The sequence below is a fragment of the Podarcis melisellensis genome (genome assembly GCF_964234715.1).
Source record: "Podarcis melisellensis genome assembly, chromosome: 2".
Classification (NCBI taxonomy): domain Eukaryota; kingdom Metazoa; phylum Chordata; class Lepidosauria; order Squamata; family Lacertidae; genus Podarcis; species Podarcis melisellensis.
The window spans coordinates 60,515,771-60,532,439 of NC_138529.1; the positions used below are offsets into that span (position 1 = coordinate 60,515,771).

Below are 16,669 nucleotides of genomic sequence, written 5' to 3' on the forward strand. Positions count from 1 at the left end.
GCGCTCATCTCGCTTTATTGGCCAAGGGAGCTGGCGTACAGCTTCCGGGTCATGTGGCCAGCATGACTAAGCCGCTTCTGGCGAACCAGAGCAGCGCATGGAAACGCCGTTTAGCTTCCCGCCAGAGCGGTACCTATTTATCTACTTGCACTTTGACGTGCTTTCGAACTGCTAGGTGGGCAAGAGCAGGGACCGAGCAACGGGAGCTCACCCTGTCACGGGGATTCGAACCGCTGACCTTCTGATCGGCAAGCCCTAGGTTCTGTGGTTTAACCCACAGCACCACCCACGTCCCTAGAGGATCTGACTACCAAGTTTCTATTTCACCAACTCAGTTTGCATCACCTCACAAGCCCCATGCAACAACCAAGTAAGCAAACCACTCCTGAGCACCAAAGTGTGTTTTATCTTCTAAGCAGCATACATTCTCCTTTCTGGCTTTGGGAGGTAGGTCTCTTGAGTTGTGGGGGGTGGGGGACAGCTCCTGTGAAGGTGGTTGTCAGGAAGCTATGCCTGTCTCTGTGGAGTACTGTGGTCAATTACTGTGGTTACTTACCGAATGCATGCCTGGGGAAAGACCCAGAGAATCCCCGGCAGGTTGCAGTGCCAACTGGCATCTGTGCTCAGCCCCTGGCATTGCAAGTCACAATTTTAAAATTCCCCACTGTGCCCCAGATAGAATTGTCTGGGGCATTGCAGGCAATGGCCCTAAATGGGCACTGTACCTTTCAAGAACTTTCTTTCTCTGTCCTGCCTAGACAGATCAGTTGGCGGAAAGGTTAAGTGGGAGCTCCTGTAACCACCACCCTTATAAAGGGAGTTTTTCCCAGGAAAACATATTACCTCGCTCAAGATGATCCATACGGGAGAGTCAGTCTGGATGGTTAGCCGTATTGCTTCCAGAGGCCCAAAGGAAGGGTCCACTTCTCCTTCAGCAATGCCCTTTGAAAAAGAGCCTGCAAAATGGACGAAGAAAAAAATACTTCAGGACAACTCTCAGTTCCTCTTAGCGGCAGCAACACCACTGCACGCTCAGCTCTCATGGTGAAACGGGGTCATTTCTGCAGGCTGGCTCCAGCATATGCAGTCATGCCTAGAAATGTCATGGCATGCACTGGAGCCTCTGTGCTCAAACAAAGGGGCGCTGCTTGCAATGTGAGATGCAGTCAGTCATGGTAACTGCTGTGGCTCCTAAGCCACCACCTCCCTCTTTCAGAGAAGTCAATGGAGCTACCTAAAACGGACTTCTCTTTTCAGTTTACATGACTGGCTGTAGGGGAGTGTGCTCATGAGGAAACATTTCCTACCCACTGTTCTACAAGCTGACCCGGTTTATAAAAACCACGCCTTGTGTGAAATCGCATGACTGGATTTTCAAGTGATGAGCATGTCACACAATATTATTGCCCTACTTGCTGTAGGGTTACTCTCTGTCACGGGCCACTTATCCCCCAAATATGTACGGCAAGCCTGGCGTGGTCATGTTAACATTAAAATGCCACACGACACACATCTGAATATTTAGTGATGACCAAGTGATGAACCTCCTGCTAGCTCAGTGTAGATGTTTCAATTGCAGGCAGCCTCCTGGCTTTGGCTTCCCCTCCTGCCTAATTTTTACACACTGACCTCTTCCCTTTTTAACAGAGCTAACAAACATGTAGTATTAAGAATGACTTTGTGAATGAGTTATGCCCTGTAGACAGACAAAGGTTTTTTTCTGAAAGAAAATACCATATTGCCCAAGAGGAAGGATGTGGCTATTGACATCTGTTTTAAAAAGAGTTCTTGAGAAATCTTAATACATTACATGATGAGGGGGCACAATGTTTGATCTCCATACTAGAAGTCCCCAAATAATAGCTTTCTGGAGGTAGAAGCAACATCCAAACATGACAGTTACAGACCACCAAACAATATCACTACACTAAGTTGTGGTATGAATGGCTGCAAACGTCAAATCTTCCCTCCCCTGAAGAAACTTAAAAGACTACAGTAGTAGCTCATTTTGCGACGGGGATCTGTTCCGGAGCCCCGGTTGCTGGCCAAAAAGGATGCTGGACAAAGTGCCGCATCTGCGCACGGAGCAGTTTGCACTTCTTCGCATGTGGTGAACCCAGAAGTAACCTGTTCTGGTACTTCTGGGTTTGCCGCAGACATTCGACGGAACAGGCGCTCGGTGAGGCGGATGCTAGACGAGATACCACTGTATTTAGTTCCATGTTTTTATGCTTTGCAAAGCTGCAGCTGTCCAGTAGGTGGCACTGTTTTATCGTATATTATAATCTCTGTCTCTCTCTCTCACACACACAAATAGTGAATTCATTCTCTGTGTACTGATCCTTATGTAATGAAAATGGCACTATCCGTAACATAAAGGGGTGCCCCTACACACACATGCAACATCCCATCTAAGATGGCACATGGAGAGTGCCAGTTGTCAGTGCTATTTTTTCTAGAAAAAGAGGTGCCAGAACTGAGTTCTGGTGAGTTCCTGCTGAAAAAAGCATTGCTTGTTGTTGATGTAATTGGAAATCTGGAGGGAGGAGGAAAAGGAAAGAAGTGTCCTCAAAGGCCATTAGGAATCCTAGGAAAATAAGAAGAGCCTGCAGGACCCAGGACCCATCTAGTCCAGCATCCTGTTCTCACAGGGGCCAATCACATACAGTGGTGCCCCGCAAGACGAACGCCTCGCAAGACGGAAAACGCGCTAGACGAAAGGGTTTTCCGTTTTGGAGGCGCTTCGCAAAATGAATTTCTTTATGGGCTTGCTTTGCAAGACGAAAATGTCTTGCGAGTTCCTGCGGGTTTTTCCCCTCCCCCCTTTTCCTAAGCCACTAAGCCGCTTATCAGCTGATCCGCTGATAAGCCGCTTAACAGCTGATCGCTAAAAGCCGCTAATCCGCTAAGCTGTCAATGGGATTGCTTCGCAAGACGAAAATAACGCTATATGAAGAGCCTCACGGAACGGATTAATTTCGTCTTGCGACGCACCACTGTACCTGTGTGAAACTTGCAAGCTGGACATGAGAGCAACACCACTCTGCCCATCTGCATTACCCAGAAAGTGGTAATCAGAGGCACACTGCCTCCAACAGTGAAGGTAGAATATAACCATCATGTCTATTAGCCACTGATAGCCTTGCCCTCCATTAATTTGTCTAATCTTTTAAAGACATCCAAGTTGATGGCTATTACTGCCTCCTATGGCAGTGAGTTCCATAGTTCACTAGGCACTGTGTGAACAAGGACTTTCTTTCATCTGTCCCAACTCTTCCAACATTCAGCTTCATCAAATGTCCATGAGTTATGGTGTTAGGAAAGAGGGAGAAACACTTTTCTATATCCACTTTCTCCATGCCATGCATAATTTTACAAACTTCTACCATGTCCCCTTTCACTTGCACTTTCTAACACTTTGTGTTCTTTGTATATACTCTCTTGCCATAAGCCTGAAAATCAGAGTCAGTATTGTGTTATATGGCTGAGGCTGAGAGAAGAGCAGTTTGCCAAAATGACAGGTGGTATTTGATGGAGGGATTTCTCAGTTTGTAGCACAATCTCCTAGTTGCTATGCTTTATTTGCAGGGCTCTAATCCTTATAGTTAAAGCTATGGTTTTCCTTAAAGCTATGGTTTTCCCAGTAGTGATGTATGGAAGTAGTGATGTAAAGAAGGCTGATTGCCGAAGAATTGATGCTTTTGAATTATGGTGCTGGAGGAGACTCTTGAGAGTCCCATGGACTGCAAGAAGAACAAACTTCTCCATTCTGAAGGAAATCAGCCCTGAGTGCTCACTGGAAGGACAGATTGTGAAGCTGAGGCTCCAATACTTTGGCCACCTCATGAGAAGAGAAGACTCCCTGGAAAAGACCCTGATGCTGGGAAAGATTGAGGGCACAAGGAGAAGGGGACGACAGAGGAAGAGATGGTTGGACAGTGTTCTCGAAGCTACGAACATGAGTCTGACCAAACTGCGGGAGGCAGTGGAAGACAGGAGTACCTGGCGTGCTCTGGTCCATGGGGTCACGAAGAGACGGAAACGACTAAATGACTAAACAACAACAAATCCTCATAGACACTGCTACCTGCAGTTCATAATGTAAGAGCCACTTTATTCCTGGCATCTTGTACTTTGGCATAAAAACCAGAAAAAAAAACATACATGTGAATCTTCTGCCACACACACAAAGTCACAGGCCTTTTACCTGCTACCTGATCCCTGCTAACTGGTGATGCAAGGACTGAACCTGGTGCCTTTTACATGCAAGGCATAAGCTTGTATATACATACAACACAGTGCTTTGATTTACCCCAATGACAATTGTGAAGGACACAAACTTTCATGCAAACAATTTGTTAGTTTCATCTGAATGTTATTTTATTGCTTCCAGGCATTTTTGTAGTTGCATATGTTCCTGTAACGCTACAAAACTATTAAATAAACAAATTGTTCTTAGCACTGTGCATAGAAGTGGCATCTGGCAGCGGTGGAGCATATGGCTGCACTGCCCAGGGCAGGTGCCCTCCTGAGGGGGGCGTGGCACGGAGGGTGCCCTCCCAGGCGCAGGATAGCCACTCGTGTGCCCTGCAGCCAGTGGTGGAGCAAGCCACCCATGGCAGACATTCAGCGCGCCACCTGCCTGTGACTCCCAAGCCTCCCCCAAGCTGTCAAAATGAAGGGGGAAGGCTCCAGCAAAGCAGCGCAGCCTCCCCCCTTACCCCGACGGCTCGGGGTAGAATTGGGAGTCACAGGTGGGTGGCATGCCAAATGTCACCCCCCCCTCAGTGAGGGCACCCAGGGTGGTCCGTCCTCATTGCCCCCCCCTTCCTATGTCCCTGGCATCTCTGGTAAAGGACTGTCCCCACTTCTGCACATTTGAAGGGGAAACAGCTATTGATCGACAGATTTGCCCTTGCTAACTGAAGATATGTATGGATATGATGTACTCTTGAAATCTATGCCTGCATTAAATGAGCAGCCATCTTAAAAGCAGCAGGGAATAATCTTCTTGCCTCTCTCTTTCTGCTATCCCAGCCATTACCATGCATTGCCTCTTTTTCCTCTTCAACATCTCCCAAATCAATTATTTTCTCTCTACTAAAATTATCATTTGCAACCAGTTCCTGTCTCTCCAAGTCTACTGTAACTTCTTGTCCTGATCAATATGCCTGCAGTCTTTCCTTTCTCGTGTCAACTAGAAACACCTTTGGTAAAATTTCTCCACCCACCTGTCACACCCTGTGCAATCCTGTCACCTCTCTCCTCAAGTCAACCCCGGTACCCTGCTGTTTTGCACTTCAAATCCAAGCTTCTAGCTCTGGCATGGAATGCAGACTCTCTTATTTGCCTCTGCTTCTCTCCTTGCTTTCCCTGTTTTGCACAAGACATTGTGACATCATCCCACTTTGGCTGCCCTCTCCTGCTGCAGCTATCATGGAGTTTCCTAGGCCTTGAAAAGCACTTCCTGTCTTATCCAGCTAGTCACCTCCTCTGCCTTCAAAAGTCCACCAAATTCTGCAAAGCCTTTCCTGCGCTGCTAGAGTCTCAATTTTTCCTGCCACCACTTAAACTCTTTCCACTCTCAACTTATTTCTCTTAACGTTCCCCAAAGGCCACTTCAATGAGACTTTAAATTACAAGTGAGCAGTGGCCAGGAAAGGAGTGGATACCTACTCAAGGGCATTTTAAAGAGACAGACAACTAAATATACATATGGACTTAGTTCACACTGAGCTGTATAGCACATGTATTTTGTGCTCATAAATCATATTCAAATTCCAAAACAGCCTGTTTTCAAGAGGACTGCAAACCCTCTGGGCTGGGCATATGCAGATCACAGCTTCATAAATGGGGTTTGAAGGCACAGCAAATCCAAACAGCTAATGCACTTTGGGTGAAGACATACCTCTGGTGGGCACAGAAATGTGCAAATATGACTTGAAATAGTGGCAGGGAAGAATGACTTTGCTTCATTTTAAGCCACTAATGTGTACGCAGCCTCAGACTTGGTGCTAAATGAGGCTTAAGCCATTCTGGCAACAAGAATGCGCAGATTGCTTACAAGGAGCAGCTATACTTGCTCAGCTATAGCTTGTGCCTCTCAACAATCAAGGAATTCTCTGATTCACACAAAGTAACTGCATAAGCTGAGGACCACTTCTGATGTTACAGCTCCTGCTCCCTTTTGCTTATTCCCTGGAGGTATTGAAACTTTTCAGATACAAAACATCCCTCTTACATGTCCTCCTTCCCCCAAACCCAGACACACAGACGCCCAGTGAGATCTGAAAGTTACTGGGCCAGAAGTACGTAATCTTAAGTCCAACCCCTAGCATGGTTTTCGACTTGTTAAAAAAGCAAAAACAACAGGTAACAAATCAACCATGACACAGCTACTGGCTGGCACATGTGGAAAGTGCTCAGAGTAGGGTTTCAGAGTAGGGTTTCAGACCCACAAGATACCATTCCTACAGGCAGGAAGATGTAAACCTGTAACCATTTGCTCCCCTAGTTCCTGCAATTGTTTTCAGAAAGCAAGTAGGCAGAAGAGATGATGCTGGAAGCTGCCCAGAAAGAGCAGCAGGATGAGTAAATGGTTTCTGCCACTGAGTGCCAAAGCTCCAATCATAAAAAGACACCACATGAGAACAGGCTCCACTGATTCCACACATCAATGTGCTTAAGAAGAGAACTAAAGAGAAAACACTTTCCCTTTCCTTTCTTTTTTTACTGCCCCAAAGAACAATTTGAGATTAACTGTATAATCAAGCTGTTCTTTCCGTCCTTCAGGTTTATCCGTACTTCTTGACCTCTGCAGTGTTGTCAACATTTGCATTTGCACAGTGTTAGCCGAGAAAATCCACCTCAGCAAAGTCTTCAAAATGAAGACATATGCAAATTCTATTCCTTGGGAAAATGACAAAAATGTCATGTGTGTTCTGAGTGAATGACTTTCACTCTAAATTCCAGGTCAAGGGTGGGGTGGGGGATGCTAATTAATTCAAGATAAGCTTGTCTCCCACCCCTGAAACCTTCCATGCAATCACTCTCTGCGTAATTGTGTTATCTGAACAGCAACATACCACAGTGCATTATCCACAACCAGCAGGCTGCTGTTTGCCTTGAACCAGCAATTTACCTATCTGTATGTAGCCGTCAGATGTCCTGTGGTACTTGAATGCTGTTGCTCTTCCCTCCTGCAGGGCTTCCTTATCTGACTGGAGACTCTGTGCAGGAAAAGAGACAATCTTTGCAAAAAGCCAGCAAGAAGGATTTAGGCAGCCTGCTGCGGGTACAGTTTAAACCACTATGGTCATAAAACATCAGGCAATGTTTACTTTTTCAGAGACACAGAATTACTCTAGCATACCCGGTTGCTGGAAGACCTTCTCTATGCTTTCAAGGACCCCCCCTCCCCCCAAAAAAGTCTATTAAAATATACCTTGTAAGGACTGCCTTTTTCCTGCCACAGGTAGTGTACTTTAAATAATGAATAAGCAGCCTTGCTCCTAGGTTTCGGAATAATGCCTCAGGAATTAGAATTTGAATTCAGATTAGGTGGCACAGGTTTCTCAGAAGCTTCCACTGCTAAGCCCATTGACCCCATACATATTTTTCTCATGGTATCCAACCACAAAGTAAAAAAATCTGGATTATCATCTCCTAAACCTTGGTCTCCCCCCCCTCACCTGAACTCCTATGGTAAGCTCAGTAAACTTACGTCAAAAGGTAACACTTCCACAGTTGTGTTGAAGAGCTTGTCTTCAGGGTGTTCAATATTGCCACTGCGAAAGAAAAACCTGTGGGGCAGGAACCAGCAATGAATGCACAGCTTCATGGGGGATGTAACACAGAAGGACCCCACCAGGCATAAACTCCACCAACAGGGGCCTCTCTTTCCACAGAAAGCCGCATTTGAGAGAAAGATGGCTCTAAGTGCACAAACAACTAATTATGGATTGATTGTTTGATTGCGCTTGCAAATTAAGCACTCCATCGCATATGAATGAATATCAGTAAGAAGTGCAATTATCTACTCCTGTGATGAGAACAGTTCACTATTCAGCGATACCAAGCTGGAAAAGTAAGAAGTGACTCCTTGTGCTTCCTGAACGGATTCTGGGAAGGATAAAGCCACACACACAAGACATTCCCATGTTAACAAATCAAGAAGGAGAGGCAGAGAGAGAGGGAGAACACCCACCCACCCCGGACACTAAATGCTCAGGGAAATTTAACAGACAAACAAATGGACTTCTACATACCACATTCAATTTCCCCCATAATTCCTGCACATGATTTAAGTTGTAGACCAGGGGCCAGATTCAGTTCATGAGTTCTGCTAGTAGAAGCCAGTGCAATAATCTTCTGCTAGCACAATAGGACTTTTTGCCCTCACCTCCCACCTAAATTGTCTGGAGTGTGTGTGTTAGGGGAACCCCTAGACCAGCTCATGGGGGAAGGAGAAGGGAGATCATCTGGCAAGCTGACGCAATAAACTCAGCACGACGTTGAATTCCTCCCCTGGAATGGCAACTTGTGGCCCTCCGGAGACCGCTGGACCACAAAAGCCCTGCTTGGCCTATCATTACACTCTCAGAGGGGCCAGCCCAAAGCCTATGGGAAGCTCACAAGCAAGACATGAGTGCAATAAAATTCTCCCACTCATGCCTCATATCAATGGCTGGGACTGATGGGATTTGGAGTCTAGTTACATCTGGAGAGTCACAGGTTCCTCATTCCTAGATGAATATTTCTTAGTGGTATCAAAATGAGGCAAAACCTCAGTCATAGAGCCACTAAAGGGAGGAAACACACAGAGACAGGCTGAACTTTCATGAAAGCGCTACACATGATTCACAATGGTATCGGAACCAAAAACTAACAAACCTTATTAAGCATTAAGCATGTTAGAAAGCAGGATGGGGTCTAGGTGACTTGGGCACCACTGAGACTTGGGTAGAATTCCCTTTGTAACTGAAAAAGCCAATTAATTTCATCTGTGCTTTAGTTTACTATCTGTAAGGCTGTGCAGGCAGAACTGAAAGCTAAAAGGCCGTATGTGGGAGAAGCAGGGTGATGAGTGGATGAGATGCAACCTGCCTTTCAAATGAACTCTTGTTCTACCACAGGGGAGAGGGGATGAGTGACTTTTAAATGTCAAGCTAATCTTCCCCCACAAATCTCCATATACTCACCGTTCAATGCGTAGGGGCTTAAAGAAGCGAAAGCGTATGAAGTCACCCGCCGTGGGGGTAAATGCCCAAAAGAAATCTTCCCTCAGATACGCTTTCTCTAAGGAGAAGTGCTGGTAGGTTTTCAGACTGGTGCTAACTTCTGCAGGAGGGTTGACATGTTCTTTTCGAAGCGCTTGCTTCCCAAAATCTTTGTCCTCAACATGCAAGGTAAAAGCAAAACAATTTAAACTATATAAAACTGTGTTTCCTACTCCCATTGCACTTTTATGGAAATACTGCTATTCTGATGGCAGTAGTGGGGCTGCTTTAATTAAGGGGGCTTTAAATCTTTCTTCCCTGGCCTCACTCTCCTTCTGTATCCCCTGAGCCAATGAACATCACCACCATCCAGGCTGCTGTTTGGGCTTCAAAAAACCTTAGCTTTATCTCTGTTCTCTCCTTTATCTCTGCTTTGCTCCCTCTATATATTCAGTCCATCACCAAAGTCATGTCAGTTCTGCCTGCACATGGTGAAAATACACCCCAGCAAGAAACTCTGGTTCACAATCCAGTCATTTCCTGCCTTTGTATCTTTTCCTTGCTGGGCTTCTGTTGTCACTGCTCAGGCCCTTCATTTCTGTCATTCACCTCTCTCATCACTCCAGTCTCTCAGACGATGTGATGCCTCTCTTTAAATATCAGCACTGGCCTCCTGTCCACCCTGGGATCCAGCACAAACCCCTCACTCTTATCTTCAAAAGCACTCCATGGCCTTGGCTCCCCTTTCCACACTTGTATGTCAATGTATCCCTGACTAGGACTGTTTATTATTATTTTTGTTTAGAAAAAATATATAATCCTCTTAATCAAAAATAAACAAATCTTTAAGAGGTATACATAAAGCAATGAGAAACAGACAAATAAGCAAATATTAGTTTGCATAACTGTTGCTCTTTAAACTCCCTCCCTCCAACCCCATCCCAACTTCTGTCTGCCCTTTCTCTCACATTGCCCCACATGCCTGGAACTCCCTTCCAAGAACACCTATGCAACACTGATTGCCCTTCTCTCTCTGTCTTCAAATCTATCCTCAAAACTCCCTATTTCTGTGATGCCTCTGGCAATACCCCTCTCTCCTGAGTCCTCTCCTTGAGAAAGAAAGAAAGAAAGAAAGAAAGAAAGAAAGAAAGAAAGAAAGAAAGAAAGAAAGAAAGAAAGAAAGAAAGAAAGAAAAGAAAAGAGGGAGGGGGGACTTAAGAGAACCAAAATCTGTATGAAGTAAGAGAGAGAGAGAGAGAGAGAGAGAGAGAGAGAGAGAGAAATTGAAGAATCCTAGAACTGGATCTTTAGATTATAGTTTTGGTAGAGCTCACTGAAACTAGTGCAACTCTTGAATGTGTTGTGATGCCCAAGTTTTACAGTCAAACGTTTGCATGGAGTTCCTGTCCTCTGCCCAGACTCACTTTCCAAAGAACACTGCTGATATGAGGCTTTTAAAGCTGCTGCAACACATAGCTACTGAACGCTGCCTAGCAGCTATTAATCAGGGTTGATACCTGCCATGCTCCAGTTCCCTTGGCTCCTGACCCCAATGCCTCGCCTTTGCTTCCAAGCCATTAACAATTTCTTTCATACTCTGTCAGTGAAGCATCCACTTCTTCTCTGCAGAAGCAGCACAACTGACCTCTCTTCCCTAGGGAAGGCACCTGCATTTGAAAGCACCTGCTTTCCCTGGCTAAAGTGCTACACACATTTGAAAACTTATCACATTTTACATATAAATTTGCCCAACGCGTAGGGATGCAGTTTCCCAGTGCTATGACGTCACATACTCACTTTCAGCTTCTGTATTTTACCAGCGAGGGAGGAGTGGGTTCCTACGTGCTGGAAGAGTGAGGGCTTGAAGCGTATCCTCAGGTTTGCCTTCTGTCTGTCACAATGTTTCTAAAATAATAATATATATAAAAATCAAGATTTGTGCTTCCCACTTAGGAGGAAGCACAAAGTAGGAACTAGGCTGGTTAACCACTTTCAGTCAAGTTTGCCATTTGGGACACAATTACTTTTCACCTGCAAGTGTGAAAGAAGTGGTTTCAAAGAAGGCATGTCCAAACCACACTTAAGCTGCTATTGCCTTCTTCACCCTAAGGCTGTGTACACACAAGGGGTGGGATTCAGCTAATGAGTCCCACTTGAGCAGGGGTAGGCAACCTAAGGCCAGATGCGGCCCAATTGTCTTCTAAATCCAGCCTGTGGATGGTCTGGGAATCAAGAGTGTTTTTACATGATTAGAATGTGTCCTTTTATTTAAAATGCATCTCTGAGTTATTTGTGGGGCATAGGAATTCATTCCTTTCCCCCCCCAAAAAAAAATATAGTCCGGCCCACCACGTAGTCTGAGGGACGGTGGACCGGCCCACGGCTGGAAAAGGTTGCTGACCCCCTGCACTAGAAGAAGCCAGCACAAGTGCTCCTGCTAGCACAACAGGGCTTCTCTCCTGTAATCCTCCAGAAATGGGCTCTGGGGCGTGTTGAGACAACCCCAGAAGAGTGGAGCAGAGGCAGAGACAGAGAGTATTTTTCCATGTGGCAAGCTGAAATGATTGCGCTAACTACAAAACTGCCACTGCACTACAGTCGTACCTTGGTTTTCGAACAGCTTAGTTCTCAAATGTTTTGGCTCCTGAACACCACAAACCCGGAAGTGATTGTTCTGGTTTGAAAACTACTTTTGAAAGCCGAAAGTCTGGCAGGGTTTCTGTGGTTTCAAATGGCTGCAGGAGCTTCCTTCAGCCAATCAGAAGCCGCAATTTAGTTTTCGAATGTTTTGGAAGTTGAACGGACTTCCGGAACGGATTCTGTTTGACTTCCGAGGTATGACTGTAATTTGAATCCTTCCTATTACATTTAAAGCACATTAAAACACATTCTATCCCTCAAAGAATTCTTGGCCCTGTAGTTTACCCTACACAGAATTACAAACGACCATGCCCAGAATTCTTTGAGAGATAGAATGTGCTTTGAACATGCTTTAAAGGTATAGTGTGTACACTGCCTAAGTGTTGTTAAATTATTTTGAATACATATTTACTACCCTGAAAACAAATACCTCAGAATGCAGCAAATGTGTGTATAAAATGTTTTTGCCACACTTAAAACAGGTATGCTTTCATCTACACCAAAGTTGGTATGAAGGTCTAGTTCCAAGTGGACCACTATCTTCCCTTGACTGGTATTGCAACTTCTTAAAAATGTTTAAAAGATAATAATAATAATAATAATAATAATAATAATAATAATAATAATAAATTTTATTTATATCCCACCCTCCCTAGCCTTAGCCGGGCTCAGGGCGGCTAACAGCAATAAAACAGTACAAAAGTACAGCATAAACAACACTCTAAAATCATTCATTATAAAATTAATTAATTCAAGCCACTGGCAGCCATTGGGCCAGAGCTCCGCGAAGATTGCCGAGGGAGGGAGTCAGGCTGTGCCCTTGCCAAAGGCCTGGTGGAACAACTCTGTCTTGCAGGCCCTGCGGAAAGATGTCAAGTCCCGCAGGGCCCTGGTCTCTTGTGACAGAGTGTTCCACCAGATCGGAGCCACAGCCGAAAAAGCCCTGGCTCTAGTTGAGGCCAGCCTAACTTCTCTGTGGCCTGGGACCTCCAAGTTGTTTTTATTTGAAGACCGTAAGTTTCTCTGTGGGGCATACCAAGATGATGGATATGGATTGAGATCAGCTGTCCAGCTCAATTCTGGTGTCACCACTAGTGAGTCAGAATGAAATACAGCTCAGGAATGTGTTCTTTAATTGGATTTCAACTGAGCCAGGCTGCTAGACTCAACTCTAAGGGAAGTGAATGGGTTAGGATCTCACTAGGAACATAATGATTAGTATAAACATATAAACTTGTGCACACATGTTTGCCCTTCGTTTTGTTGATACATGCTTGGCTGTTTATATGGAGCCTGAGTAGCAGTGTATTGTTGATCTCTAGCAACCTGCTAGAGTCAGGGAATGGGAAGGAGGCGGGAAAGAGGCAGCCTTGGGCGGCAGAACGCTATGACCTTCTGGTTGGTGTAGTCTCATGAATGTGTCATTACTGTTAAATTAATTAACTAGCTGTCGGGATAAATCATGGGCCTTCCTCCCAACTTCATATGTTTGTATTCTTTGTTCATAAAATACTATTTTGCTGATGTTCATTGCAACTGTCTCATTTTGTCTCTACACAGCTAAGAGGAAACTGAGCCACCTTCTGTTTCTACCACCAGTTTGTAAAAGAGAAAATTTTGATCAACTCTAGAGTGGTACCAAGCAAATCTGCGGCACTTTTTCTTAAAAACAAAAAAATCCTCTGCCCAACTCTGTCACCTGGGAGAGTTTGAGAATACATTTGTGAATGAAAATATGCTGCACGTAGGAGACTTATGAAGAACAGAGACACATAGGCATGAAGGAGAAACTAAGCGCTGAGCAAATAAGCTTTTGAATTTGGCCCATGCGCAGACTATTCTTTTACTTATAGTACTGTGAAAAGGAGATATAATCTGCGCCTAATACCACTTCTACCACCACCTTCCTAAAATACAAAACTTGTCTAGATGCAAGTCTGAAGCTGTTTCTTGTCTACTCATTATCGACACTTCCTCCTCCGTCACTAGAGGCTTTTTTCTCTTTTAAAAGTCTGTAGGTGTATGCCGCTGAACCCTTGAGCTAATTCACCTTGTTAATTTCACTTGCTAATTTCTCTTAGAATAACCTAAAGCTGCCTACTTAAGAATACTATTTTATTATCTTTTCCCAAGGTCATTCCCCACTGCCTTGCCCTGCCTCCCTTTCATGAGGCAAATGGCAAATGGGTGTATAAAAGGTGTGATTGCCTGATGCCAGCATTTATTAAGGAAAACATGTTTAAAATCTTAGCCTGCAATTTTATGTGAAGGAAAACAGGCAACCATTAGGAGGACTAGGACAGCAAAAGACAAAGCAAAATGAAATCTGCCCAAACCACCATGTCACTCTCTGACCTTTTTTAAAGGCATCACCTACCCCTGCCCCATTTTTGTCCCCTACAAAAATTCGGTCTGTCACACGTTTGCATTCCCCCCTCGTTTCTTGAGGTGTGACATACTTTATGGCTGGTCCCAAGAAGTGGTGGTCTGGATGTACATTCTTATCAATGTGAGGTGCTAAATTAATCTTTAGCTAGGAAATTATTAAACAAATATAACAGAAAACAATAACAATAGAACTCACAAATCCCGCTGGGTAGGCCTTTTTAAGACCAAGAACTTGCACATTTTAGGAATGGCAGTCACCTGTGGTTCCACTGCCAATATAACTGTCTACCTAATATGTGTAAGAAGGGGCCCCTTGAGGCAGCCCTCTCTCACACACACAGGTTGCTTCGCAAAACCATTTGTACTACCTGCAACACTTGGCATTGCAGGCATATTCCCTGAAGCCCTGCTCCAAAATAATCCCCTAATCCAGCTCTCATTACTTTAGAAAATTAAAAACCTGGCTCCACTCATGAGAGAATTCCTGAATGCAGCTAGCAAAGGGCTCCTTCCTGCCTGATGTTAAGTGGGACACAGTAGTCAAGAGCGGTTCCACTCTCTGCCTTGTGCCTTCTTATTGTTGTTACCGATGCAGCTAATGAAAGCAGCTACAGCGGGTGAACTCTAAAAGTTGGTTTTCAGACAAAAGGAAGAGATATTCAGATCAGGCAAAGCATTTCACCACTAAACCTCAGGTCAGGCAAACTTTCAATCAAGGAGACAAATCCTACAAGTTACCAATTTGATTCTACACAGCAGGATTTACAAGAGCAAGTCTGGTTTAAAAGACTGTTGTGCAGAGTTAATCAGGCAAGCAGCAGGAGTGGGAGCCAGAAATCTATGCTGGAACTAGGTTACATTTTAAAATAGACAATGATTTAGATGCTCTCAGGATCCCCTGGAAAGCATGCCAGGGGGCGGGAGGGGGGAATTTGGAAGGGGAAGGCAAGCGAAGGTGGATGCACAGTGACATTGAAACTATGTTCTAGTTCAAGGCCTTGAAAACAAGATAAACACCAGCAACACCTCATTACACTGACACAGAGCAAACCACAAGGCAAATCCCAGCCCAGGGAAAATCACTGTCCACCCAGCAAACCAGGTATTAGTCAGCCTCAGCTGCAGCGGAAGCAAAGTGTCTCTTTTGGAAAGTAGATATTTCTTTCTGTGGCAACTGCTGGTCTTCCCTGAGCGTTAAGTGCTATGGGGTGAGTGAAAAAGCTTTGTTTGTTCCAGAAAAGGCTACGTGTGGGTGCTAAAGGCAGACTGGAACCAGGCAAGGAGATAGGCAGTATCTGAGTCTTACTCTGGGTACTAAATGATGTTTCTTAAGAATAAGCAAGCATTAAGTATGATATCACAAATGATTATCTTCAGACTACCTTGCATCCAGTTGCAAGAATTACTTCATCACCCAACTATTTGATGTGTTTTTATTGGAGAGAATTTTGCATCAAAGCAATGCAAACCAGCTCATCTCTCTCCAGTGCCAGGAACTCTCTTGTTTGGGGCAGCATCTCACAGCATGCCAGAGGGAGGAGTTCTGTGGCTTGTAATAGCTTTTAGGAACCACAAATTGTATCCCCTCCAGCCAACACCCAGTATTCCTTAACATCGCCACAAGTGATTCCATCCTTTACAGAATTCAGTTTTTAATTTAAGAGAGACTCAATATACTTTAAAAAAGACCCACTGCAGGATCCCTGCATAATTTCAGCATCATTTCGTTAAAAGGCACATCTGCATAAGTTAGAAGGAGGCCATTTCAACTAATTTGGGGTTAACTTACTGCATCTTTCTCTGGGTTGCAGACTTTTACCCAGAGGATATGATCCAAGAGCCAGTCTATGGGCTTGTCCTTATAGAACATGAGTATGAATTCCACAATAAGACTGAGATCCAAAGACTTGAACATCTTCCCTGAAAGTGTGGACAAGAAAGAAAAATTAGAAATGCATGTTGGATCAGAGAAACAACCCTTTCTTTGCCCTGGAGTACTCTCTACAGATGTGAACTTCTTTTTAAAAAGGCATTCAGCCTGCTGATGCTGAGCCAATTAGCAGAATCTAATACTGGCACACTGCTAACCCCTTGCATATGGCCGTGCTCTTACAGACAACTCTTGACCAAGACTTTAGGCCAACTTCTATGTTCTCAGGGGCCAGTCTGTTCTCCAAACAGTGGTCTGCGGGCCAGAAGTACATTTTGCTACATGTTCTGACATGTAGGAGGTCAGACACTGTAAATAAAGTTAATGCCTCATATCAGTGAGGGCTTTATAAAAGTGGACTGTATTTGCTCCGGCACAGCCTAAAATCAATATGTGCTATTCTAGGGAGAAATGTAGCATCGAAGCAGTGGTGGCTAACTTGTGGCCCTGCAGATGTTGCTGAACTATGACATCCATCATCCCTGATGACTGG

General features: G+C 44.6%; 1 protein-coding gene across 1 annotated transcript in view; it reads right to left on the reverse strand.

Annotated features, from left to right (window-relative positions):
- MGAT4B (alpha-1,3-mannosyl-glycoprotein 4-beta-N-acetylglucosaminyltransferase B) overlaps positions 1-16,669 on the reverse strand; it is an 88,631-nt gene that overhangs the window by 1,382 nt on the left and 70,580 nt on the right. The window contains exon 14 of the mRNA XM_081899443.1: positions 844-956. Within this exon, the coding sequence (XP_081755569.1) occupies positions 844-956 (113 nt within the window). The remainder of the gene's footprint in view (positions 1-843; positions 957-16,669) is intronic.